Source organism: Botrytis fragariae (assembly GCF_013461495.1).
Source record: "Botrytis fragariae strain BVB16 chromosome Unknown tig00000012, whole genome shotgun sequence".
NCBI classification, from domain to species: domain Eukaryota; kingdom Fungi; phylum Ascomycota; class Leotiomycetes; order Helotiales; family Sclerotiniaceae; genus Botrytis; species Botrytis fragariae.
The window spans coordinates 932,154-959,280 of record NW_023500989.1 but is presented as its reverse complement, the minus strand read 5'-3'; the positions used below and the strand labels follow the sequence as shown (position 1 = coordinate 959,280).

The 27,127-nt window shown below is 42.7% G+C and overlaps 9 protein-coding genes across 9 annotated transcripts; 6 read left to right on the top strand and 3 right to left on the bottom strand.

Annotated features, from left to right (window-relative positions):
* Nucleotides 1-942: 942 nt before the first annotated feature.
* Bfra_002522 (putative fatty acid oxygenase protein) lies at nt 943-5,311 on the top strand (the record flags this gene model as incomplete). Its single annotated transcript, XM_037332940.1, has 8 exons — nt 943-1,866; nt 1,946-2,169; nt 2,233-2,507; nt 2,570-3,203; nt 3,298-3,565; nt 3,654-4,498; nt 4,599-4,754; nt 4,852-5,311. The coding sequence occupies 8 exons, from the start codon at nt 943-945 to the stop codon at nt 5,309-5,311; spliced, it is 3,786 nt and encodes a 1,261-aa protein (XP_037195068.1).
* A 2,105-nt stretch (nt 5,312-7,416) lies between these two features.
* On the bottom strand, nt 7,417-8,920 carry Bfra_002521 (putative mfs monocarboxylate transporter protein; the record flags this gene model as incomplete). The annotated part of the gene is made up of 3 exons (XM_037332939.1): nt 7,417-8,130; nt 8,195-8,391; nt 8,443-8,920. 3 exons carry the CDS (start codon nt 8,918-8,920, stop codon nt 7,417-7,419), a joined length of 1,389 nt encoding a protein of 462 aa, XP_037195067.1.
* A 2,478-nt stretch (nt 8,921-11,398) lies between these two features.
* Nucleotides 11,399-14,828, top strand: Bfra_002520 (putative adenosine deaminase protein; the record flags this gene model as incomplete). Its single annotated transcript, XM_037332938.1, is given in 8 exon segments — nt 11,399-11,477; nt 11,529-12,470; nt 12,521-12,737; nt 12,794-13,094; nt 13,165-13,603; nt 13,614-13,647; nt 14,070-14,225; nt 14,402-14,828. The coding sequence occupies 8 exon segments, from the start codon at nt 11,399-11,401 to the stop codon at nt 14,826-14,828; spliced, it is 2,595 nt and encodes an 864-aa protein (XP_037195066.1).
* Nucleotides 14,829-14,886: 58 nt separating this feature from the next.
* Nucleotides 14,887-15,593, top strand: Bfra_002519 (uncharacterized protein; the record flags this gene model as incomplete). Its single annotated transcript, XM_037332937.1, has 3 exons — nt 14,887-14,896; nt 14,961-15,225; nt 15,305-15,593. The coding sequence occupies 3 exons, from the start codon at nt 14,887-14,889 to the stop codon at nt 15,591-15,593; spliced, it is 564 nt and encodes a 187-aa protein (XP_037195065.1).
* Nucleotides 15,594-15,733: 140 nt separating this feature from the next.
* On the bottom strand, nt 15,734-16,819 carry Bfra_002518 (putative aldoxime dehydratase protein; the record flags this gene model as incomplete). The annotated part of the gene is made up of 1 exon (XM_037332936.1): nt 15,734-16,819. The coding sequence occupies one exon, from the start codon at nt 16,817-16,819 to the stop codon at nt 15,734-15,736; it is 1,086 nt and encodes a 361-aa protein (XP_037195064.1).
* An 886-nt stretch (nt 16,820-17,705) lies between these two features.
* Bfra_002517ca (putative c6 transcription factor protein) lies at nt 17,706-20,049 on the top strand (the record flags this gene model as incomplete). The annotated part of the gene is made up of 6 exons (XM_037332935.1): nt 17,706-17,786; nt 17,851-17,930; nt 17,991-18,739; nt 18,792-18,948; nt 19,005-19,166; nt 19,218-20,049. The coding sequence occupies 6 exons, from the start codon at nt 17,706-17,708 to the stop codon at nt 20,047-20,049; spliced, it is 2,061 nt and encodes a 686-aa protein (XP_037195063.1).
* Nucleotides 20,050-20,500: 451 nt separating this feature from the next.
* On the top strand, nt 20,501-21,595 carry Bfra_002516 (putative cyanide hydratase protein; the record flags this gene model as incomplete). Its single annotated transcript, XM_037332934.1, has 2 exons — nt 20,501-20,628; nt 20,734-21,595. 2 exons carry the CDS (start codon nt 20,501-20,503, stop codon nt 21,593-21,595), a joined length of 990 nt encoding a protein of 329 aa, XP_037195062.1.
* Nucleotides 21,596-22,769: 1,174 nt separating this feature from the next.
* Nucleotides 22,770-24,398, top strand: Bfra_002515 (putative mfs multidrug transporter protein; the record flags this gene model as incomplete). The annotated part of the gene is made up of 1 exon (XM_037332933.1): nt 22,770-24,398. The coding sequence occupies one exon, from the start codon at nt 22,770-22,772 to the stop codon at nt 24,396-24,398; it is 1,629 nt and encodes a 542-aa protein (XP_037195061.1).
* A 498-nt stretch (nt 24,399-24,896) lies between these two features.
* Bfra_002514 (uncharacterized protein) lies at nt 24,897-26,439 on the bottom strand (the record flags this gene model as incomplete). Its single annotated transcript, XM_037332932.1, has 2 exons — nt 24,897-24,952; nt 25,014-26,439. 2 exons carry the CDS (start codon nt 26,437-26,439, stop codon nt 24,897-24,899), a joined length of 1,482 nt encoding a protein of 493 aa, XP_037195060.1.
* Nucleotides 26,440-27,127: the final 688 nt, after the last annotated feature.

The window sequence follows — 27,127 nt, the reverse complement described above, 5'->3', positions numbered from 1 at the left end:
AAAGGTGTGACACGGTAACTCGGTGAGACATTTATTACTTCTTTCTCATTTAGAGATAGTGCCGAGTCTTATCGGTCAGCTGAAAGGCACAGAAGCTTATTTTGATTGTGTGACGATCCGTCCCGACACGGGTAATAAATTGAGGCGGGGGGTGCTTGACGGCTCGTGATTTTATGCCGCTGAAGATGACAATCCAGGTGATTTGTACGCCACCGATCAACCAATGAACACGAGTACATATCAAATTAAATTTCTTCGCAAACTTATCTACTTTTTGTGACCAACAACCTAGGTAATTGAAGATGTGCAATCAGCTGAGAATGGAGATGTAAGAGAGTCTCCTAAATACGAAAGTAACTTCGGGATTTGCTCCTAGTGTTGGTGTGAAGATTTTGACAAGAGGTGAGAAGGGTCATATTCGGGAGGTAGCACAAGCGATACAAGCGGGGCGATCATTAATCGTACGAGCTAGGTATGTGATGGGTTATGTTACATTTGTATCATGCTTTTGGATTCCTACATACTTGTCTCACAGGGAACAGTTTGAGATGATCTAGAACTCGGCTTGATCATCAATTAGTTCCTAGCTGAAAATTGCAGTTTTGTGGCAGCGATGGATCTGTATATGAGTCGTGATGGGTGGATAAAAGGGCTGAGATACCTGGCTACATTTGTGTGGATCATGATACCTTGCTTTTGAGTCGTACGGCATTGTTTATAAGAACTCTAGTCGGGTTTTTTATAGGACGAGTGCAACGGGGTTTGCATCCACCATTACGCATTGCATTTTCGGGCATTGTTTTCTTGCAGTAGTACGGTAACACCTCTGGTGTAAGGCTGTACGAGGGTATATTTCTTTGTTGGGAGAAGTGCTTGAATACCGAGCATACATTGCCAGGGTGTCAAATTGTTATGTCATCGAGAGACGAGGGAAATTTAAATATGGAGGGTGTGAACGCGGGGAATGGAGGGGATGAGAAGAAATTTGTGAAGGAGAGAAATAAGTTGGGTTCAAAATACAGAAATTATTTTACAGGAAAATTTCAAGGAATATCTAGGAAAGGTGAGAAGTCGGATCAGAAACGTCCACAGAAAGGAAATACTCGATCGAATTCAGAACCAATACCGACGCCAGTACCAACATTGGAATCCAGGTCAGAACCCACGTCAGAACCAACGTTGCTACCAGCATCTCAACTACAGCCTCGATCACAATCACATTCTCAACCACAATCTCAACCCAAAACCATAACCACAGTCACAATCATGCCTCCCAAATTATCTACATCTCAACCACGTTGGACCTCCGACATTCCCAAAACAACCCCGACGGTAATCTCCGACATCGAATCCGCAACTCATAGTATCCATTCTATCTTTCATGACCTCAAAACCATCACCCCAGAAGATGCAAACACACTTCTTCAACTCTTTTCCTCTCAGATCAAGGGTGTCCAAAATGACAACACTCTCCTTCTTGAAAAGACAGTGAAGCTCCTAGCATCTCAACCAGAAAATTCACAGATTGGAAAAAGTCTAACAGCAAGTTTTGTCAATACGCTGTGGGATGCCTTGCCGCATCCTCCTGTCAGGAGTTTGGATAAGAAGTTTATGTATAGAGATGCGGATGGAGGAAATAACAACATCTTAATGCCAGATTTGGGAAAAGCGGGGACAGCATACGCAAAAAGTGTTAAACCTGAGAGAATGAGGAAGAAGAATCTACCGGATCCCGGTGAGCTTTTTGATGGATTGATGAGGAGGGGCGGATTGGATGGAGAAGAGGCCTTCAAGGGAAGTCAGACTGGCATCAGTAGTCAGCTGTTCTATCTGGCTACAATTATTATTCATGATCTTTTTCTTACGGTATGAACATATGTTTCCTCTTAGAGTTTTGGTTTGAGCAATTTGAGATAAAGATTAAGGACTAACGAAATGGCAATAGGATCATGAAGATATGACGAAATCGAAGACTAGCAGTTATTTGGATCTCGCACCTCTCTATGGTTGTAATCAAGAGGAGCAAAATGCAGTCCGAACATTCGAGGATGGGAAACTCAAACCAGATTGTTTTTCCTCGAAGAGAATCTTAGGATTTCCCCCCGGTGTGGGAGTATTCTTGATCATGTTCAACCGATTCCACAATCATGTGGTTGGAATGCTTGCTCAGTCAGTACTCTTTATTTAGTCTTATCCCCTTTTGTTGAATATAAACCCTAATTGAAATCTCAGAATCAATGATAATGGCCGCTTCACAAAACCCAAAGCAGAGGCGGCAAAGTCTGCATTCGATAAATACGATAATGATCTCTTCCAGACAGGTAGACTCATCACTTGTGGCTTATATGTCAATATCGTTTTGAAAGATTATGTTCGTACGATTTTGAATCTTAATCGTACAACTTCAAAATGGGATTTAGATCCAAGAGTGTCTGAGACCAAGACCCTCTTGAGTAAGCCTGCTGCTGAGGGTGTAGGAAATCAAGTCACTGCCGAGTTTAACTTAAGTGTGTTCAATCCTCCTGAAAAATTTCAAATTTCTTGATCAATATACTAATCTGATAAAAAGTCTACCGCTGGCACTCGGCCATCTCCCAAAGAGATGAGAAATGGACCAACGCAGAATACGCCAGACTATTCCCCAATAAAAATCCGGCTGATGTTACGCTTCCTGAACTCCTCAGGGGTCTTCACTCGATGGAAGCAGAACTTCCTGCCGATCCATCTCAACGCTCTTTCGCAGACCTCAATCGTTTGTCTAATGGATCATACGATGACGAATCACTTGTCTCAATCTTCTCATCTTCAGTGGAAGATCTCTCTGGTGCCTTTGGGGCCACAAACGTCCCACCTATCATGCGCTCCATCGAAATTCTTTCTATTCTTCAAAGTCGTTCTTGGAATATGTGTACCCTTAATGAATTCCGTTCCTTCGTCGGATTGTCGCGTCACACATCGTTTGCGGATATCAACCCCGATCCTGTTATCGCAAAACGACTCAAAGAATTTTATGGAAGTCCTGATGATGTGGAATTTTATCCGGGAGTCGTAGTTGAAAAGATTAAACCACCGGTGGTACCAGGTAGTGGATTATGCACCGGGTATAGTATCAGTTATAGTATTTTGAGTGATGCGGTTGCGTTGGTTAGGGGAGATAGGTTTTATACTACAGATTATACACCAGAGAGTATCACTAATTGGGGGTTAGTTCCATCTTCCTTTTCTCTCTCTTCCTTCCATTTACCTTCTCTTCTTTTTTGATGAATATTAAAAGAAGTTACTAATATGAGAAAATAGATACAATGAAGTCCAATTCGACACCAATATCGACGACGGTGCTGTGCTTTACAAACTGGTTCTTCGAGCCTTCCCAAACCACTTCCAAGGGAACTCTATATACGCACATTTTCCATTCGTCACACCTGAGACTAATCGTGAAATCCAAAAGGATTTGGGGAGAGAGAACTTGTACAGTTGGGATAAACCTAAGAAGAAGGCAGATTTACCAAAAGTGGAGGGTTGGGAGGAGTGCAAAAAGATCTTGGATGATAAGGCTAATTGGAAGGTCAGTTTTTCTCTTCGATCTCAATTCTTGGGATTTTAAACCTTCGTGAGGAGTTACAAGAAGGATAGATACTAAACATGAACAACAGGTAACATGGGGTGCACCAATTGCTGTCCTAACTTCGCAATCGCCTTCCGACTCCACAAATACTACGGGGCCGCCAAAAATCCCTCCGTTCTGTCTCGCAGGAGATGAATCTATAAATACTACCTCGCGCTCTCTTATAATATCTTCTTTCCACGATCTTCCAACAGGCCATGGCAATAAGAATGATAAAGAACATCCTGATTGGCAATCCGCAATTGCGCAATTTTACACAGACAACACAGCCGATTTGTTTGCTAAACATAAAGTTCTCATTCCGAACCTAAACGCGTACAGCAATGCCAATGGTAACGGAAGTGTCACAAGAAATGGAGCTGTAGCACGCAGAAAGACCTACAGAGTGGACATTGTATCTGACATATGCAATCGCGTCTTCACTCGTTTCGCGGCCGGCGTCTTTGACTTTCCGCTTAAACTAGGGATGGGCAATACCGTCGACGTCAATGTAACTACGGATATTGAAGATGGATATACAGAAGAGGAATTGTACACGGCACTTTCCACTGGTTTCATATGTATTTTCAATAATTTTGATGTTACAAAATCTTTCGTGGTGAATCAGGAAGCAAGAGCTGTGGCTAAGAGGCTGGGTGATATCTTGATGGAGCATACAAATGGAGGTGGGATTGGAGGGGTAGTGGAGGGATTGAAGGATAGATTACATAGTTTGGTTCATGATGATGAGACGGAGAGACATGCTGAGGAGAAAGTGGCGAAGGAGAAGGAAAGATTGGCGTTGAAGGGGTATGGGAAGGCAATGCTACAGAGATTTTTGGACAAGGGAAAGAAAGCTGGATGGGGAGTTGAGAGGGTAGTTTGGGAACAAATGTTCGTGTTCTTTTTGTTTCTTTTATTTTCCCTCCCCTTTTATACCATTTCACCTACCCATTCCTATACATTGAATTATCACGCTAACTTATTCACACAGTCTTCCAACCTCGGCAGCTATGACGGCAAATCAGTCGCAGCTTCTCTCCCAAGTCCTGGACTATTATCTCAGTGATGCCGGATCATCACATCTACCAAAACTCTACACTATTGCTCATGAAACTAGCAAGGAGTCTGATGATTTATTGTTGCACTAGTATGTTCTCCTTTCCCATCTTCATCTCACCCCAAACAACCCCAATCTATCCTCAATAAAGAAGAGGAAAAGAAACAAAGACTAACACCATCCAAAGCTTCCTTGAAGCAGCCCGACTCCGGGGCACCGTCGCGCTTTTCCGCCTCTACTCACCCTCCCAAGCCCCCTCTCAAACCAGCAGCAGCACCCCCGCCCCCGGAACCGTCGTACTCCTCAACCTCCCCCTCGCCCACCACGACCCCGTCGCCTTCCCCAACCCCGAAACCGTCGTCCTCGACCGAAATCTCGACTCCTACCTCATGTTTGGCCACGGCCCGCACGAATGTCTCGGTCGCGATATCGCTTTAGCGGGAATGGTGCGCGTGTTTAGAATTATCGTCGGGTTGAAAAATCTAAGATTGGATGCAGGTTCGAGTGGGTATAGTAGGAAGAGTACAGCGGGTGAGAGTAGGGGAATGAAGACTGTGGAGACGGAGTTCGGCATGGCGTATTTGGATGATGAGTTGGCGACTTTGGGACCGTTTCCCAAGGGGTTGAGGGTTTGTTGGGATGAGTAGGGAGAGAGAGAGGGAGGGGGTCTAGTGTGTGTGTGCGTGTGTGAGTTGTGGGGGAGGTGTTTTTGTTTTGTTTATCTATCTCTTTATTTATGTATCCACGGGGAAAGGAATGGGAAATTGAGACTAGGGTTTATAGTATTCATCATCTAACAACATTCTGTCTTTAACTTAAGGGGCAAGTTGTTAGAAACACAACGGATTTTTTCTAATTTCTTATACGTGTGTGAAGATGCATCTGCAGAGCTGTCTATAGACTGCAGATAGGTATCGTCTATATTTCACAGAGTTTTCGATGATATAGAAATAGAGAAACCAGAGATTTTACAGTATTGCTTGCTCGTGTTTATTTGTCTGCAGTGGAAATTTGTGAGATTGCATACTGGTGAATCGATTGGGTGGCGTGAGTAGGGCTCATGAAGAATCGGAAGTTTTGCTGGTGCTGATATTTTATTTCTTGGTGGTGGTGGCTGTTATGATTATTAATGTTGAGATACGGGGGACCTGGAATTGATTTATGAGTTATCATTGTCAATCATGAATTCATTCATATCATCATCATCATAACTTTTCCACACCTCCTACTCTTATTAACATAGAACTCTAACCACATCTTCAACCCCATAAAATCCATACGCATCATCTCATACCCTTAACATTCACTTCCTAAGCCATACCTACCGTAGAAATCTTAAGTTCGTTTGGATGAAACTAGGCAGTGGTTTTGGAGGATTGGTCTTTCACATCTGGCTTTTTATATGGGAATAAAACAATGTAGAGTTTGAGGGGTTCAGTCTGATAAGCTTGGGTTGGAGTGGGAATATGATGTGACTGGCGAGATGATAGCATTTATAGATTCTGGGAGAAAGGATAATGATTGGTATATGCGTATGTGTATGTGCGCATTTTTTAGTTAGGGTAATGTTGTGTGTTGAGATATATAAATACGACGTTTGATTTCCAAGAATGGCTTTGAGAAATATGAATGGAGTACTATGGGAATTAGCAACTGCATCGTGGCATTCTTGAAATTTTCTTGGAATCAGAATTCTTTGTCTTTAGGTTTGGAAGGGGGTTCTTTTTAAAGGTTGCATTGGCGAATGAGTGTTGTCGTCATTGTCATTGTAATTGTCGTTTGTGAAATTAAACGATGGCAGTTATATTCGGAGAGAGCTTTTCATTGCCCTTTTACGTGTCAAGAGTATATTGAGAAGATACATATACCTATGATAGAGGGACCATTCAGATGATAATTTTCATCGAAGAATATGCAAATGCCAATATACATGACAGAAATAGTATTATTTTACTCACCATGTCCTCCCATCTTCATGGCGTTGACGTTTTTAGAGAGAGTTGAGATTTGAAAAAGCTAGTGGCTTTATGCGTGGAAGAGTGAGAATGGACGAAAAGAGGATGAGGTGGAATTTTGGTATATTCATTGAATTTGTAGTTTATTATATTGAGTTGAAGCTTGGGTGCCACTTAAGTGAATGATGAAAGGATACATAGAGTGTTCGATCAGGTAGTGACATCTTTTTCTCTTTATCGATGGAATCTCATCATGAAGTGATTCTTCTTGTTCACGAGTTGCTGGGCTTTCAATACCAGTTTCTTCGAATTTGGGAGGAAGGGTATGAGGTCTGTAAGAGGAAAGGAAAACATTGTCGGGGTATGTATGGGGAAGCAATGAATTGAGAGAAGGTAGGCGACTCTTTAGCGAGATGAGAATCAAAAGTAATAAACAATGAAGGTGGATTTTTTCCACGATGAGGAGGTACGTACGAGTAGTTAGCATCGTTCAACTAAACAGCTTTTAGTTATGTAGGTAGATCAAGTGATTATGACTGTTATTAAAGGCAATAAAGAATATTCACCAGAAAATAAGGGTTGATAAAGTAGATTCGTTAACATTATATACATTATAAATAGTAGCCAAGCCCATTTTAGACACCATAACCTTTAAGTAAGAACGCCCGCCACCCCCAAACAAAACCCGCTATATGCATGCCATCTAAGTGCACTTTTGGTCATAATTCATTAAGCGTTACCCATAAAGACTCTCATCCCAATCCTGTGCTCTCGGTATCCAGTAGTCGACCTCATCTCTAGAATTTAACATTCAATTTCCATCCGCCACCATAACCTCTTGCACATGCCATTGCAACTGCGCTAGAAGCATAGCACAGACCAGTGAACAAAATCAATCCCCAGTAAGCACCCCCGCAAGCCTCAATTAGAACGCCAGCAATGGGAACACCGGTCAAACATCCAATACTGACAACTGAATAACAGGTTGCATAGTATCTGCCATAATCCTTGGTGTCGCACAGTTGGCCTACGCAGACGGGGGTTAATCCAACATTGCTGCCGCATGCAAAACCAAGTATTATGACGGTGCAAATTAAACCCGCGTAAGTGTTTCCGAAAGGAAGCCAGACGACAAAACAGGCAAATACGGTAAGAGAGAGTGCCATAATAATAGTGTTGAAACGGCCAATGATATCGGCTATCAAGCCCGGGAGGAAGCGGCCGACAACAGATGCAGCAGATAAGATGGACAGAGATTGATAGGAAATTCCTGCATCAAATCCTTGATAAAGAGCGTAGGATGTAATATAAGTGACTGGAATAAAAAACCCCCATTCAAGGAGATAGACACCCAACACCGTGAAGGCAAAATCTGGCTTCTTGAAGATTTTGATATCTGGATGAGGGCTCTGAGCAGTTCGGGAACGTGGGAGACGAGGTTTAATGAGGAGGTTGGCTAGAGCGGTGATGAAAACGAAGATGAAACCCATTACACGCATTGTCCATGAGAACTAGATTGAAATCGTTTAGTAATGTTCTGAGTTAAATGGAGAAGTTTTGAGAATGTATACTTACACCAATCTTTGGAATGAGATTCTCCAAGAGAAGTGGGAAAACAATGCCACCGACAGCACCACCAGTGGCTGCGATTCCAGTTGCATTTCCACGCTTCTTATTGAACCAGTGGCCAATTACTGCGACTGACGGAGTAAAGGTCAGTGAACTTGCAAAACCTCCGAGTATGCTGAATACGGCGATCCAATGCCAGTACTCTGGGAACAGTTAGCTTTGCACGATCTTGCTTCTTGGGTTCAAAAACTTACCAGTACACTCCCCAAAGAGGAAGACTGAAAGAACGAGTAAAATGCTTCCTGGCAGAACCAAATATCTTGGTCCATAAACGTCGAATGCAGGTCCAATGTAAATGCCGCCAATGAACAGAATGAATGAATATAACGAGAAGATCCATCCAATTTGCGAATCAGAATAAGATGCCAACTGGTTCGAAGCTAGGTAGGCTTGAAATGAGCCTGTGGAATTTGCAATACCAAAACTACAAAACATGCCACACCATGATCCAAAGACAACTAGCCAAGCTTGCAATCCGCCCTCGGGGTACTTATAATCATCCTCAGAATCCGAATCAGATTCATCTACCAGTGGATCAGGGAGTGGAGTAACAGTAACAATGACTGTTTTCTCTTTCTCTGAGCCGAGAGCTCCGGCTAAGGAGCCCTCGTTTGCATTCTTTTCAAGATCGATTGTTGAAGTGGAGTTTTTGTTGACCTGGGATTGGTCCATGGTATGCGGGTTGAGATGTTTGAGGGATTGTGTGCTTATCGTTGTATCTGATGCGAAAACTCTATGCCTAGCAACAGATATAACGCTTTAACAATCAAACGCGAATGGGGGGAAAAGGGTACAAGATCCAAGAGAGTGGTAAGAAGTATGGGGCCAACTTTGATGCTGAGAGACTTCCTATGTGCTTTTGATGAGGATGTGATGATTTACTGTAAAAGACAAAGGAAATAACGACTTCATATATGAAAGTTGCGCCAGGGTGCTTCAGCTTCAGTGAGGATACTTTCTGGTTGTCAATGCCCAACGTTACCACTCGGCTTGACTGAACGCCATCCCTTTCGAGATCTAGCCCTCTCCCCCAGAGCCGACAGCAAATATGTTCTTGGTGTGTGATCACTACAAAGCTCCATTATGGCACACACTAATAACTTCACGATGCTAGCTTGCGATGGTAATACACCCAAAAAGTCTTGCCAACTCAAAATCTGGAACAAAATCCGCAGTGCCGACGTAGTACTTCGAACGCTCTGGAGCATAACGTTGGGCTTATGTCACTCGTGATACCCAAGAATAACGAAAACAGTAGACGAAATTGCGCAAAGGAGAATAAAATTTGAAGAAAAAAAAGAAACAATTCTCCACCATTTTGCGGTCAACGGGGAACCTCTACTAGCTCACCGTGAAGCTTGAACTTGTCAGGTTTTGCGGGGCGGAAAAGGTTTCCAATTTTGGAAAAACAATGCGGATTTCAATAGATCATCTCCATTTCAACGGTACCGACGGTATCCATTTTCTCACAGACAAAGTCAAAAATATGATGTGAAAATACTGATGTGCTGGAGGTGACAAATGAATCGTTGTTTGACAATGGAAAGATTGTGAAGGGGGTAAAATAAAAGAGAATGATTTGGCGACGCAAACGAGAGTTAGCGTGGAAATTCTCGGCAGAAGTTTCTCCGAAGAACCTTTTTCTACAATCTCCACCTTCACCTCAACTCCATCCATCCTCATCTTCATTCTTCACTCTCAATTCTTCACTCTCAATTCTTCACTCTCAATTCTTCACTCTCAATCACGAATTCACTCAGCGCTCCAAAGTCTTCGTAACCTTAAGAGCATCTGTTCAATAAAATCTATGAACGTGTCGATCCCCTCTCATGATCTCGATCAAAGCGTCATTTCCCTGAATGTCTCGTATACCAACGTGTTTGATAAATTATCACACCGAGGGACAGCGTTCTCAATGCAGTACCTCGAGTACATGCAGGGACCATGTATATTTGTTCTAGAATGATTCGATTGGGCTGGAAAGCTTCTTTGCAGATGAATTTGGAAGCTATTAGCAAACAGAAATTAAAAAGTCCATCTTATGAAGCGCTTAAGATGGATCCGGGTCGTGCACAAAGCGTTCTTCTTGTGGGGATAATTGACATCCCGGTTGTCATGAACACGGTTGGATCCGAGGTGTCTGTCTTCTCCACTTGTTCCACTTAGCTCTGGGCACATCTATCACTTTGAATGAGAATCCAATGTCTGAATATGCTCACATGGCATGCAAATATCCCTATCGGTGTAGCATTACCTACCAGTGTAAGGTTAAAGTTGCTTAGTATTGTGGAGAGCGTTTTTTTTACCAGCAGAAATCCATATCAACCGGCAGGCGACCTAAACCTTAAGAAAAATATGCAAGAAAATGGACGTTCTTTTTTTCAAGGTTGGCTACAGCCTACAGGTACGGAGAAAGCGGACTGGTACCTGGTCATTTCCCATCTCTACTTCGGGGCCATAAGTCCCAACTGCAAATCCACAATTTTCATAGCTCACTTGCACATCTATATATATGCTGAAGCTTGGGCCAGGCGAAGTTGCAGACTCACGCTATCCACGGAAAGAATCCAAGCTCTGAAACCTTAGAAATGAACAGGGCATCTCAAAGTTAGGTGGTGATATGTGCTGTCTAGTCTCCGGTACATGAACAGTGCCATCAGTCCTACTTGGTATTTTGGGTGTCAGTAGTTGAAGTAAAATGTTGATGAAGGAGATATGGTTCATATCTCAAGGCCTCTAGAAACCCGGTGTAAATTTTAGTGAGCGTCGTAACACAGTAGATGACGAGCTGTGTAACTCAAAATATGGGAGTTGCCCCTAGTGTCCTCAATCGTGCGAACATCTCTTGATTCTGTACTACTGCCAGCCTCATGCCTTTCAACAATTTGATGAATGAACAGAAGTTCTTTGCAGATTCAACCCCCTTTATTCGCCAATTCGAATTTCGTGAAATTTATTCCATCTCCAAATGCAGATGCTTTAGGACAAAGAAGAACAGGCACAGGATGTACTACCAGTCAAAGAACAACAACCCTTTGAGTGGAATTATCATCAAGAAGGATGGTCAAAGTTTTATTCTCCAAATGTACGATTTTTGTTCATCTTTACATTCGCAATTTATGGTGATATCAATGATCAAATTCAAGAACAATGGAAAACTCAGCAAAACTCAACGAGTACGCAAGCAACCGAGCGAAATTGGTCGCCAATGAACAGAAATACAGAGGGGGTGAGTCTTCCGTTCATTTTTCAAATCAAATTTGCCAGGCTAACGTTGTAGACTATGATTTTGTTAAATCTCTTTCGCCTACAGCCCAAGCCGCCAATACCATAGTTTCTCGCATTCAACAATTCAACAGGCAGGTTCTTTTTGATCCAGTTGGGTCAATGAGCCGCTTACGTTCAGACTCTGGTTTCCCCCGCATCAAAGAATCCATAGCAAGGACAGCTTTATTAGAAATAATGAAAAAGTTACCAAAGGGTGCAATTCTTCACGCTCACCACGCTGCTTGCGTGTCGATTGATTTTATCATTGACAAGATGATCGAGACTCCGGGCATGTATATCAGCGCTTCAAGGCCCCTTGACGAATGGTGGGCAAAAAGAGAGAAGAGAATAAAAATAAAATTCACATACAGTTCTTCGCAACCTCGACAGACTAGAAGCTCAGTGAACAATCTTTGGGATCCTGATTATGTACCCAACTCACTTGTTCCAGTCTCTCTTGCGGCGTCGACATACAGTGATTACCCTTCCTCTATGAACTATGATAAATATCATATCGCACCTGGTTTTGAAAGACAACCTCTTCAGGGAAAGTCTTACTTTATTACCTGGTTGAAGATTCGATTGACGAAGGCGGAGTCCCAGCGTATAGATGTTAGTGGGGGTATCAATGAAGCTTGTGATACATTCCAGAGTGGAAGAAAGCTACTTAATACGATAATTCACAACGAGCCCGTTTTTCGGCCATTCCTCAAGCAACTTTTTGAAGGGTTGGACGAGGACAATGTTAAGTGGATAGAGATTAGGATAATTTTCAAGGTTGACTTTCAATTAGAATGTAGTGATACACCATCTGGAGAGATTGAAATGGCAAGAGTAATTTGGGAAGAAAGAGAAAAGTTTGCAATCACGATGAAAAAGAAAAATAAAGACTGGTGGGGACTGCGAATTATCTGGACAGGCTTGCGACTGTGGAAAGATGAAGAAATCAAAGCTGGTATGTTTCCCTTCTACGTATCTCTGGGAAAATCTGACTCCATCTAATAGATATGGAGACTTGCATGCGTGTGAAGGAACGATATCCAGATCTGATCTCAGGATACGATCTAGAGGGACAAGAAAGACTCGGTCGTACGCTCGAAGATCTCATACCGGTTTGCCTCTGGTTTAAGCAACAATGCGAAAGCCGTAACTTAAACATTCCATTCTTCTTACACGCAGGAGAATGCTTGAGTAATGGTGATGTAAATGACCATAACCTTTAGTAAGTATGCTCGAACCTTAATTCATGCTCCTGAATGCTAATCGTTAGTTGTTTAGCGATGCAATTCTTCTGGGTACTCGACGTATTGGTCATGGATATTCACTTCCTAAACACCCGCTGCTGGAAAAGATTTGCAAAGAGCGACAAATCATGATCGAGTCCTGTCCACTCTCAGCTGAAAGTTTGAGATCAACAAATTCTGCCAATGCTCATACTTTACCAATGCTGTTGGCAAAAGGTGTAAGCGCTAGTTTGAATTGTGATGACCCATTTTTATTAGGTCAAGAAATGATAGGCGTTTCAATGGAATTCTTCATGTGCATCTGGTCATGGGATAATCTAGATCTCGGTGGTCTGGTATGTTTACTTCCTCAATGGATCGATTTTATCATTATGAAAGAGTTTGCAAGCTAATTTATGATAAAAGGGTCATTTGGCACAAAACAGCGTGAGGTGGTCACAATTTGAAGATCAGACTGACGAAGATTGGCAATCAGGAATCCGATCAGGTGAGAATTCAAGGAAAGGATTAAAGGCTCAGAGAATGCGAGAGTGGAAGAAAGACTGGGAAGAATTTTGTGCTTGGGTTCTTGAAAGATACGGAGAGCCTTGGGGAAACGAAGATGCTTTTAAGGCTGCTTTGGAAGAGAGAGCGGAATTGGTGGAGCAAAACATGGCTGATGAAGGTGCGGTAGAAAAAGAACTTGATAAAATAGCAGCGCGGTTCAAGGAAAAAGAAGAGTCGATAAGAGGATGGAGAGAGAAAGAGATAAAGAAAAGGAAGTTCATTACTAGAGCGAAGGAACTGATGGCTGAGGAAAAGTTACAGAAAAATATGTCTAAAGGCTTGAAGAACCCACCTGACAGTCTGATAAGACTCCAAAGATGGTGTTGAAGAAGCTACCAAAGAGTTAGAACTGGATCCCGGAAGCAATTTCGAGATGTATTACTGCTCAAGGTATTAAGGAGATTGCAGACATAAATCTAGAATGACCAAAAAGACTGATCAAAGCTAGGTGTATTTGAGTTCCCGATCATTATGTCAAATTTAAGAAACAGTAGCAGGTCACACTGCTAGCTTTTGTGATACATATCATTATATAATGTATAATAAAAAAGGGATACAATGTTAGTCAGGAGTTCCAACAATGAGAATGACTGTTCTTTCGACTATGGAGAGTGGGAGATGACTAAAGCAAGGGAATTCGAAATGCATTCTTTACTCCATCCAGACAAGCTTCAATATGACGATAAGTGGCTAAGTCTTAGGGAAGGAACGGGTTGAAATATTAGTTTTCTAATTCATATCCCAGTACCTACTTATCACTGCAGGGTAATGTGGGCTGTTATCGTTGACATAATCCATACAATTCAATTTCCAAAGCAGTACTTCAAAATTGAGAACCTTTCATTTGATACAAGTAAGGCAAACTCCGGTAACGACATCATTCGATTCCGTAGGTGGATCCATCCAAGTGAATTTCTATTGTATTCATACTTCTGTCGGCCTTTGAGCTGTTTGAATACTCAAAAAAACAAACAGTTTCAAAGAACTGCGGCCTCTGTGCTTCAAATTACTCAAGAAAGCTTTTCAGTCTAGACTGGGAACTTCCACAATCTTTAATATTACTACTGCAGATAAAAGTCTCCATCACCTGATAAAGATCTGGTACGATGGATGCTCAGGATGTCTCCGTTCCGCCGTCATTGATCTTGCAACAATCGAGCAACGAAAAACCAGCTTCCACCCCGAGCGAAAATGCTCTCAAGAAACGAGGTAGACCGCTCAAAATCGTTCTTCTAATTACCTCTACTTCTGAAACAATCTATGAGACAGAACATTCTGAAGCTCAGGATGGAGGAGAACATGTTCCTATGCGTGCAGGATCGACAATTGCGCCAGCCAATAGCACGAGGCGCAGCGGACGATCGAGAAAGGTTACACTCTCGTATCAAGAGCAACTTCAGTCAGATGGAGAGCAGCCCGTCGCAAAGCGTCATAAGAAGAGAAATGTCACATATGATGACGATGACGATCAGGACCCTAGCAATCGTATCGTTCCACCAGCAGAAAGAGATTGTACTTACTGAAAACCCTGTTCAGGATGTCTGGAATTTCAAAATTTGCCTGAAAGTTCCAACAAAAAAAATGGTTGGAAGTATCGGAAGCGCTTGAGTGCAGTGGCATTGGTTCTATTTTCACAACTTATCCGTAATTGCCAGACGGCCGCCCAGCTGTTACAAGATATCAGAGAGGTATTATAAATGAGGTCTCTTGGCTATCAGACGAAGGAACATCTGACTTCAAGGTTCATAAATTTCTGCGAGGAACGTGGGCCGGCAGGAGATTTGAGAAAAGAGTCACTTTTGAAAGAACTCAAGCTTTGGTAAAGCAGAAAGTTGAAGAAATATGTGAACAGATGAAATATGACATTATTAAGGGTTATTTCGAAAAGATCAGAAACTCGGAGACAGAAGGAAGTGGCAGGTACCATTCGTGTTGATTTTTTGTTGCTCAAATACTCATCATGGAATTAGATATCCCTTCATAACAATATTCATCGCAGAGTGAAGAAGATTGGACAGAAGAGGAAGAGAGAATTTCCCAGGCCGCCTGGGACTATGATGAATTCAAAAAGAGGAGTCTCCATTTCGAGATATATACTTATTGACTGGAAGAGCTTTGCTCTTTCACGCTTAAAGATCCTTTTGTCGACGACCCCCGACACACATATGATTCTGATGAAGGATGGATGGATCATGCACCATGGCACTAGTATTGATAACAATATGTTTAGGGTTAATCTATCTTTCCTGTTTAATTTACATTCGGAGATGAGAAAATTTCACCATTGAATACTTCGGGTATAATTAATGAATAATTGATGGATGTATATTCAGAACCAAATGGAGGACTGTTCATCGGAGGATAGGATATCTAGTTAACGTCTGCCTTTAATGATCGGCGAGGAGATTTCTATTAACTTCATAGTTTACTACAAAGTAGCCAAATACATCAAACCCGTGCCTTCAGTGCAACCTATGTACTCAGCGTCCAAATCTCCTGACTTCAAAATACACAGCTCCACAAACAACACCGACTTTCCCTTTTCCAACTGGCCTCCAGGCCCATAAAGACTCATAACTGTCTTTCTCAATTCCACGTGACCCTTATGCGAACGGCCTGCTTGCTCGAAATGTGATAGGTCCAAGAAATATGCAAGTTGATTCGTCTCTGCGATAGCTTCGGTATCAAGCTCTAAATTTACTTTGGCATCAAATCTTTCATTCACAATCTCTGGGGTGGGGTTCTCGTGGCCTATGTGTGTTGTAAATGCCACCACGCCATTTTTGTTGCGTTCAGTATCGAGATGAGATATCCAGGATTGAGCATGTGGATTAATTTGCTTGAGCCAGGCTTCTGTCTCCGCGGGTGGGATATTTGGCTGGCGTTGTCCTTCACGGACGAAAACGAGATTCTCTGGCGGGCTGGAAATGGTTACTTTGCCTAATTTTATTTTGGAGCTACGGGTTTTAGGTATATCGATGATTTTTCTGGCGTCGTTTGGTTTTGCTCTGGTAGGAGTCACATAAGCGGAGGTAAATGTATCGTTGGGATTGGTATGAGAATCTGGCGTTTTGGATAGTCGATTACGATATACGCCCCAGTATCCTTCGTCGGAGCTTTGTTTTAGGGGAAGGAGAGTACCCATTGCTGAGGCGACGGGTTGGCTTGAGGCGAACATGAAGCGCGATTTTGGGACGGTCATTACTTCGCGCCAGACACCTGCGTCTGGGGGGAGAGAGTTCCAGAATTCTTGAACTGGGGAGGAGGCTTGGAATGATTGGTAGGAGGAAGAGGACAGCCAGTAGGCGATGAATGTTGTGGATTTGGGACCATGACGAGGAAGCCCGTGACTCTCGTCTTGAAGGTGGTCGACACGATTGGCAGACGAAGAGAGCAGTTTGTACAGGGCGGATATGAAGATTGCTTTTTCTGGCGTAAGTTCTTCGTGTTGGACACCAAAAATACCATAGGTAAAGATATAGTCTTTCCCGTCCATATCAACAAGGAAAACCATAATGGGCAACTTTTTCGCAGCTAATAATAGTAAATGGTAAGTAGTCTCGTGGGGGTTTACGCTTGTCTCCAGAAATCATGTAAAATCTTTACTTTTGAGCATCTGAGAAAGTACTAATATGAAAGCAGTATTGAAGGATCTGAATGAGTTTTTATAATTCCCTACTGTGCATGGGGAAAAATTTGCCCATGTATGGGTGGCCCTTAATTTCAGCATGACTGGCTCTTATCTTCATGTTGCGGATGTAGCATCCGCTCCAACGACCTAGCCGTGTATAGATGATGACATTAAATATATAGTAAGACTGCGTTCGGATAATCCGGAGCCACTTAGCTGCGGGGATAGGCTATTGAAATTGTACGACATTGATTCGGTGAAACACATAGCTTAAAATGCGGCAATTTTGTGTTGATTTCTTGATTGAATGCGAGAGATTAGAAGAATATTTACGGTATATTAGTCCTAGGAAGTTGCCGATAAGCTTCTACACTATTGATGTCTAACTAACCACGTTTTGCGTAGCTCAAAAGCTCAGACCATAAGTTTATTACCACCTAGTACCTGCCGACAATGACAACGACCTGAAAAGCTGCAACAGCGAGTGATATACATACTTAGGTACCGGGAACCAGCTTTCAATGTGCATCTTTCTATATTTCAAAGCCAAGGGAAAGATCTCCATCAATCGTTAATCTTGCTGACCGCGGAAACAATTCCATTGCGAATGAAAAATGTAAGTTTCACCGGTGGGGCGAAAACAATGACATTGTCATATGCATGCATATCGTTTACTAACAGAGTTCATTTAGCTCCTTGTCCTATGTAGCATACTTCAACTTGCAAGAACACTATCAAACGTGCGGGTTTATGTTGTGTATCCGCAGTCATGGATTCCATGACTTCTAATGAGCAGACACGTCTACGAATCAAAGTTGCTTGTGAAGAGTGTCGAAAGAATAAACGAAAGGTACCTATTGACAACAGAATATGACCTATAATACTCCGTAGCATTATATACTGACTGTGAGTAGTGCCAAGGCCAGAGACCAAAGTGTGCTTTATGCGAGAGAGGAGGGAAGCTGTGCTATTATCCCCCAGATACCTCGCGAAAGTATGTTCTCAGTTGACTGAATCAGTCAGTCTACACCACCAGCTTAACTAATGCGTACAGACGTAAACATTGTGACGATAGTTATGTCCGTAGTCTCGAAGACAAAGTGAAAGCTTTGGAGGCCCAGTTGGCAAATTACCAAAGTTCGGAGCCTCAATCTCAACACAATGAAGAATATATGGGCCATGAGATTTTGCCTTTATCTAGTTCTGCTACCAGGAGTTCTCTTACTTATGAGTCTGAGGTCATAACTCCGGAGAGCATTGATGAGCCTAGTGATCCGCGCTCGCAGGTTGCAATGAAAGAGCTTGCTTCATTGATGTTAACCATGGATATCGAGGAGAAAGGTGAACCATCATTTGCTATCCCAAGGAACAAGTTTTCCTCTAGGCAAAACTCCATTTCAACCGAGAACTTGAATCCTAATACTAGCAGTCATGATACAGACTTGGGCAAAATTGGATTCTACACAGAAACACGAACACATATCGTTGAATGTTTCATGGCTGCATTCAATATTTATCATCACTTTATAGAACAAGAAGAGTTGCAGACCATTCTATTGGAGACCACATTCTCAACAGAGCCGGATTTTGATTTCCGTAATCATGCTTTACTTTCCGTGGGTGCCTTTCTTTCTCCAAAGTCGGATGCAAAGGAGTTGAGTAGTCATCATGCCACGTCTGCTGAGAATACACTATTGAGATGTATACGAGAGCATCCGAGTGACTTGGTTGTTCAAGGACTTACATTATTATCGTGGCGAGAGTTGATGCTGGAAAATAATAGCATGACCTACAATTATATAGGTATATCTTCTCTTATCTTTTTCTTCAACATTTATTGATGGAACTATTGCAGCTATGGCCACAGGCTTGATATTGCATCTTGGGCTTCATGTGAGCAGCCTCGGAACAGAGAAGTCGCCAGACTTGACTTCGAATCGTACTTCCACGGCCGATGACTACGTTCGTAAACGCCGAGTAAGGTCATTTTGGGCTTATTTCTCGGTGGATCGGCAAGTCTATCTGTACACAGACTACAATATACAATGATGCTAACGTATATGTGCAGCATGGTAACCTCAAGTCTTGGGATGAATTGTACCATACACTGGCAACGTATTCGAATATCCTCATTTCTCGGTGTCTTGGATCATAACCCGTTACCTGATGAACTAGCTCATGATAAGTTCTGCCAGCTATGGCATCTTTGGGATTCTTTCATGGATCAGAGGTAGGTTCTTGTATCAAAACTAAAGAAGAATCAGCTCACACTATTAATTAGGTATGCGTTTGAGTGGACTGGTTTGAAAGCTAAGCAACGGCAAAATCTTTTGAGGCGCGCACATCAAGCACTCACAGATTTCTATGCAAGTACAGATGATAAGCTAGCTCTGAGTAAGACTTGCATGCCTCAAACTTTCCTTCTTTTCCAGTTGGCATATCACACTGCAATATTGCTCATTCATCGTCCCTTTTTAAATGAGCCTAAAGGCTCGGAAACTCTGAGCTTTGCTCTGAGATCAGCGACAAACGCCGCTGCCTCGATAGCTCGAATTGTTCGAGCATATCGAAAATTTCGTGGTTTCGCTGATGCCAATCCTCAAGTCATAGATTATATCCTCAGTGCTGCCGTAATCCATTTATTGAATGCAACATCTGGTCGCAACTTTTTAGGGAGGCAATCTGCCAATAGCCTGCAAAGTTGTTTGGATGCTCTAGTTGAGATGCAGAGTACGTGGATGCCACAAGCAAGCAGAGCGATACGAGAAATTCAAGAGCTCGCAGCCAAATGGAAAGTAGTTTGGGCATTACCATTAAAATTTAGCCAGCGCCTATCAGAAAGGGAAATTCGTCAAGACCGCAGTCGAATCATACTACCGATGCAAGAATATCCAAATGTTCTTACTAGTGGCGCTCAAGTAGTACTCCATGGATTTAATATGTGTGAAGTTGCGAACAGGTACATACATCCTGGTTTCAATAATGACTGTGGGGCTCTGTGGGATCCAAGCTTGTTTGAAAATGCTTTGGAGCATGTCAATCTACCTGAACATAGTGCGTATCAATCAAGTCTTGAGTGGCTGTTTGACGAAAGCAATCCTGGTCTGCAGTAGTAGCCTAGGAGATAAGAAAATTCCCGAAATCTGGCGATCAGTCGGACGATGTAGCCGTCGATTGTGCTTACACCCGAGTAAGACATATAAAGTTGCTTCTCCAAGGAGAATGTAAACATTCAAGCGGAATTAGTACCGCGGAATCCCTATTTTTTAGCGGTATATCAGCAGCCAAGCCACTGTCTTATCGGCCAGCGGGGGCTTCATCCGCACGATAAGAGCTATCGAATGCGGGGAAAGCTATGTAGTATCTTATTGTACTTTGAAATTTCTCTTTTCGGGTATTCATGCACAACATTACCTGATATGATCTCACCAAAATCATGGAGTTCCGAGATATCAGAGCTTGCAGGTTCTAAATACATAAGAACAAAGAAAATGCTCACGGTGGTACTCACTTTGTTCATCTTACAAGTTCTCTACCAACGTTTTTCATAATTCTACTAAGAACATGACTATCTCAACTTCCACGAAATATCGCGTAGCTGTTACTCAGCATGAGCCGGAATGGTTTGATTTGCAGAAGTCGGTGGAAAAAACATGTCGTATTATCACAGAGGCTGCAGATAACGGTGCGCAGTTAGTCACATTCGCAGAAGCATTTATTCCAGGCTATCCTGCTTGGATATGGTGAGAAACTCTAATATCTAAAACCCCATCCCATTTGCGATGCTGACCGAACAGCAGGACTCGCCCAGTCGACCCGATTCTCTCTACCACATATATCAAGAACTCCCTAGTCGTCGATTCCGATGAGATGAGAACCATCCAAGACTGTGCCGCGAAGCATGGAATCGTCGTCTCTTTAGGATTCTCCGAAAACGACAATAACTCATTGTACATTGCGCAAGCTATCATCGATGGCGATGGAACGATAGTTATGAAAAGAAGGAAGCTAAAGGCTACGCATATGGAGCGTACAATTTTTGGAGACTCTTCTGGAGATAGTCTTATGAATGTTGCTTCGACTCGCGTTGGAAAGGTTGGAACTCTAGCTTGCTGGGAACATTGTCAACCCTTGTTGAAATATCATACTTTGCATCAAAGGGAGCAAATTCATTGCTCGGCATGGCCACCCATTGTCAATCATACTGGTGGACCTGAGCTATGGTCAATGTCTCTGGAAGGTAAAGAAATACAATTCTCTCAATTGCAGGGTGTCACTAACACATATTTTCCAGGATGTCAAGCCCTTTCCCAAGTATATGCCATTGAATCTCAAACCTTCGTTCTTCATACCACCACTGTCATCACAGAAAAAGGAGTCAACGCCAATTCTTCAGAAGGAGGAGTGTTGATGTCAGCGCCAGGAGGTGGTGCCTCGGTTATTATTGGGCCCGATGGTCGGGTTGTGTCGACGCCTCTCGATTCTACAACTGAAGGAATCGTCTATGGAGATATTGATCTTGATCAAGCGCTATTTGCGCGAAGTTTCTTGGATATCTGTGGACACTATAGTAGGCCGGATCTTTTATGGCTTGGATGCGACACTCGTGAACGCAAATTAAGGGTAGAGGAGAAGCTTGAAGTCACGGAGAAGTGCTGAATTTTGCTGCCCGGTTTTTTATGAACGACCTTCACAAATGATTAGTTAATATTTATGTTTGGGTTTCGCCAATTAATTCAATTTATGATGATGTGATTTCCTATCTCATGCTGATCTACAGACTCTTTTGAACCAACATTCCGTATTCTTAGAAGAGAGATAGGGGTATATATAATTCCTAATAATGCTAAAGCTCTAAGACTCTGGGACATTGAGGTTACATTCTCAGCAGGAACTGAGCCTATAACTTTGAACCTGGTGATCCGTGCTTGTTAATAATTTGCGAGGGGCTGACCGTGACATTTTTATCTCGTTGCCATCTGACAAAGATTTTAAACATCTCCTTCTCCTCATCACTAATAACCCTCATAGGATGTTTATCGCCAACCAATACTCAAATTTGAGTACAGCCAGATGTTTCCACAAAAGACTGATTGTTTGTCACATATCAACTGATTCAATGGGACAATATATTGAGCTTCTCGGCTCACATTTTCCATTCGTCTCACTGTCATCTCTCGCGGTTTCGAAACCACCAAAAAGCAATTAGATGCTTCACGAGGCATTGATCTATCCATCACAAATCGGTTGTACGACGCTCAACTCAAATTTGAGAGAGGTAATTACCACAACAGGACAGCTGAAGTTCCAAATGGCGGGATGATGTATCCAAAAGGCTCTTGAGCATACAGAACAATATATACAGCTGCACATATCAAGATAAAAAAGCCACTTCCGGTGATTTCTGTTTAGCTGGTATAGATCCTCTCTCGCCATTGGTCTGTGGCTTCTCGAATTCCGGCTAATTATTTCCTACATGGAGGCTCATTGTAGTCTTGATATATTTTCCAAGCCAAACTCCTCTCTTACCGAGATTCTGAATATTTTTTGCTCGCTGCTGTGTTCAAGTGGCTCTGACCATCCATTGGCAGTTGCTGAATTATATGCAGATGCATCGTAATAACGTCAGGTTCATGCCACGGGTTGCTTTACCCCGCTCCCCCTTGTTTAATTTTGGGGGAGCCAATAATGAATACGCACCTACTATGTGAACCGACTTTTGGCTCCGTTCATTACACTTCATCATCTTCATATAAGTAGTCACTCATCTTTAATCTTTCAATCATCTCTGGTCTCTTCTGTGGTCAATTGACCATCGAGCCAAATACTCCCAATGGCAACACAAAACCCCACCGAAATTACCCCGCTGCTCAACCCACCACCAGAGCCCCAATCTGAAATCCTCTGTCCCAATGGCGATACCTCGACTGCCAATTCTGCTGTCCCAGACGATCCGTCCACACTCTACGTGTGGATCCTCATGATCGGACCCTTCCTATCCGCCTTCGTAGCAGCTGTTGATTCCTCCATGATTGCTACACTTTCATCACCCATAACTTCTTCATTTGGTTCATTATCTCATCTTCCATGGCTTGCTTCTGCATATTTCATAGCTAATGCTGCAGTTCAGCCTTTGTCTGGAAAACTTACTGATATTTATGGGAGACGGAGCGGGCTTGTACTTGCGAATATCGTGTTTGCATTGGGAAATTACATGTGCGCAAGTGCGAAAACGGAATGGGTATTGATTGCCGGTAGAGTGGTAGCAGGTTTGGGGGGAGGAGGGATCATGGCCATTGCCACTTTTCTCTTGTCTGATTTAGTGCCTCTAAGAGATAGAGGTATGTGGCAAGGTATTGGAAATATGATATTAGGCGTAGGATCCGGTATTGGTGGTGTACTTGGAGGATGGATTAACGATTCCCTGGATTGGAGAGCTACATTTTTATTGCAGATTCCCATCACGCTGTTGGCTACGATATGGACATGGTTCACTATACGTATACCCGCCGTAGATGATGGGGAGGGGAAATCAAAGCTCAAACGGATTGATTACTTGGGTTCAATCAGTTTATTTACAACGCTTGTTACATTACTTCTTGGTATGAGTGCCGGAGGTAACACAGTATCTTGGACCAGCCCCATCGTTCTAATCAGTCTTCCTCTGTCCTTAATATCCCTCCTGGTTTTCATCGCCACCGAACTCAAATACGCCAAAGAACCAATTATACCACTTCCTCTTCTTTGCGACCTATCCGTTGCAGGCGGCTGTCTCACAAATGCTTTCTCCTCCGCCTCCCGCTTTGCGATGATATTCTATCTCCCCCTCTTCCTCGAAGCCCAGGGCTACACCGCCACAAAAATTGGTCTCCGTTTAATACCCGGCTCAATCGGCACGGCTATCGCCTCTATGATCGCTGGATTCATAGTGAAAAGTACCGGGAGATTCTATAAACTCGGTATTGCATCCCAAGTCATCTATATTCTGGGCATGGCGTTTATCTGTACATTTACATTACGGACATCTGCCTGGCCCCCCTTTGTCTGTTTTTTTATCATTAATATTGGATATGGAATTACGCTTACTACAACTATTCTCGCGCTTTTGTCGTCGGTGGAAGCAAAAGATCAGGCGGTTATTACATCCGCACTTTTTGCTTTTCGTTCGACCGGAACGGTATTGGGGATTTCAGCAGCGGGACTCACGTTTCAAAATGTGTTGGGCAGATTATTGTGGGAGAAACTGGGGGACATAGATAATGCAGCAGAATGTATTCAGCGAATCATCGATGATTTCAAGGTAGTTGATGGTCTTGAGGAAGGGCTGAAAGAATTGGCTTTGCAGGCATATATGGGCGCTGTAAGAGCTGTTTTCTTTTTGATGTTGGCGTTGGGAGGATTAGCTTTGGTGTTTACATTGTTAATTAGGGATCGGGAATTGTCTCAGAGGATGATTCGATGATTGGCTTCTTGCTTTCTGTATTTGATTGGAATATCAGATGACAACACCAATCTATCCTTGTTTATAAAAGTTGGAATTGTATGTGTTAACAGCTTATCATAGCCTAGCATAGCTGCAGGTGAAGCATCATTGAAACTCAAGTCTGAGCCACCAATCATTAAATCCATAGTTCTAAAGCTCTTTAAAAATGTCCCATAGTGTCTACATCATGATTGTCCACCAAGTGTATCTTTCTTCCCACGATTTCCACATCACACATCAAAATCAGGCTGATGTAGAAAAAGAGGATAAGAACACATGCCATCCATTTTCAGCCCACAATTCTCATTCTTATGGCGAGCATTTTAAAAATAATTCAATGAGGCGCGCTTATGCAGCAGCTGGAAGAGACGGAACAATTTCAGATGACGAAACTTTCTCTTTTACTACTTTCCCGAATTGATATGTAAGATCTGAAGTTCTCTTATTTTCATCCTCGCGATTCCAGAGAGCTTGCGCTTACTGTTCTTCTTTTACGGTCCAGGTGCTCGCGATTGAGGACTGAGATGAATTCGCTACATGTAATGTTAGTTTGGGTGAGGGCATGATTCAAGATTGTACACATATACGACTCACCAAGTTGTTTTCCCGCATTTCGGTAATCTGTAATGTTTCTCCCAATTATACCTTTTCTGACCTCGTCGCACATTTCCTCAAGTTTTTGCTTCGCTAGTGCCTGTGTCCTCGCGAGTATCATCCCTTTTTCAAAACCTGTCGCTACCCAGGTTCCTCCCCAGTAGATTTTGGAGAAAGGTACTGCTACCATTTCCCCTCGCTGATATTTAATCTCAACGGATTCATCTCCTAGAGTCAGAGACTCAGGCAGAGTAGTGAACACCAATCCAATATCTAGAATCCGATATCGCTCAAAAAACTTGAACCATTCAGCGACGGTAAACTTGGGGCGTGTTTTGAAAACGCACACGTCGTGATTTCTGGAATTAGTTATGTTCTCAGTGATGAAGAGCGAGATGTTCTTTTCGAATTGCTGTTCTGTGGAGAGGAGACTCCATAATCTAGTTTTTTCGGCTTCGTTTTGGATGCGCCAGGAAGGGTCTTGTGGGCGATGTTTTTCTGCTTCAATTATCTTCCTCAGGCGTTCCGGTTCTGTAACTGGTTCATCATTCTCATTAAGCTCATCACCTTCATCGTTATCAACAAGTTCAACAAATTCAAAATAATCCTTCAATCTTTCCTGCATCTCTTCTCTGGTGCCAGAAGTATCCAGACCGCGAAACGCACAATACGCACGCCATTTTTTCAACTTTTCCTTGGGTGGTTCGAAATATTCCGCTTCGGGACGGTCATATTTTTCAGAGACTACTCGGTGGTTCAGGGACCAGTACAGTAAACCATCCTCTTTGTTTCGTTCCCCTTGATACACTAATTCGCCTTCTCCGTCGAGTGTAAAGTCCGTCAGGTCCTGGTGGGTAGTTTCAATGGGGTGGATAAAAATTGCGGCGGGGTTTGCGACGTATTCGGTTCTGATTATGACACCCTTGGGAGGTTTTGCTCTCTCTACTTTTCTGGGTGTGACGATCTTTGGGGGCTTGGGAGTGTTCGTTTTCTTCGCTCTAGGTGTGGTAGTTTTTCGTGGGGATTCAGGAGGGCTAGTTTTCTTTTTCTTTGGTGTGGTGAGAGTGGTACCAGGACTAGATGATGATTTTTCATTACCTGATGCAGCGGCGCTATGTTTCTGGCGTTTCGAAGGTGGTTCGTCTTCTTCCAAAATTGAGTTGTATTTTGTTACTTCTCTCTCTTCGGAGACCGAGTCTTCCCCTGATCCTAATATATCTTCAAGGCCTAGTTGGTCTTCTGATCCCAATATAGCTTCTGACCTCAATTTATCTTTCTCTCCATATGATGCCGCGGCAGTCTTTGGTTTCCCGCTGCGCGACCAGTTCATTAGGGTTGATGTTTTGGAATCAATCTTGGTCGATATGCCTCCGCAATTTACTCCTTTTCCTTTCGAGGCAGTTGATGCACCTCTCTCGCCTTGCATGGCTTTCTTCTTGAGAGTATTCTCATTTGGAGCTGGAAGCAATTCTTTGTTTGATGATTGGGGATCAGTTGAGAAGTTTAAGTATCCTCATTTCATAGAGGCGTGAGCCTCAGTAGTGTCCATGGTTGCTTGCTAATCGGGTATATGAATATTATCGGTTAACAATTTGACCGTTTCGTACGATTATATGAACTCAATCGTCCGGCGATCTTTATGTGTTGCTGACTTACAAGCTTGAAATAATAGAAAGATTACCCATTTCTGATCAGGAAGTTATTTGAGGAACTCATGGAGCGGGGCACTTCAATCCGGTCTTAATGATATACCAAGTAGGTGTGCACATGAACCAGTTAACCTCTCATCATACTGCAGAATGGAAGAAAGTTGGTAGATGATGCATCCTAGATCAATAAATGTCCAGTTTCTTTTAATCAATAAATCGACTACTGAAACTTGCAGTGGTCAAAATCCATAATTGGATGAAGCAAAAGGTAGATACTTATAATTATGCCCTCCTGATCTTTGTTCACTCATGCCTAATCATGTGATGATGCTGTTGTTCATCATACTTTGAGCCAGGGTTATAATATGCATACTCATGCATGTATGAAACTGTAGAACTTGATCCTTCATCCATACAAAAGAAAGGAACAAGAGCGATGTAACACTGGTAAAGAATGACACTCAG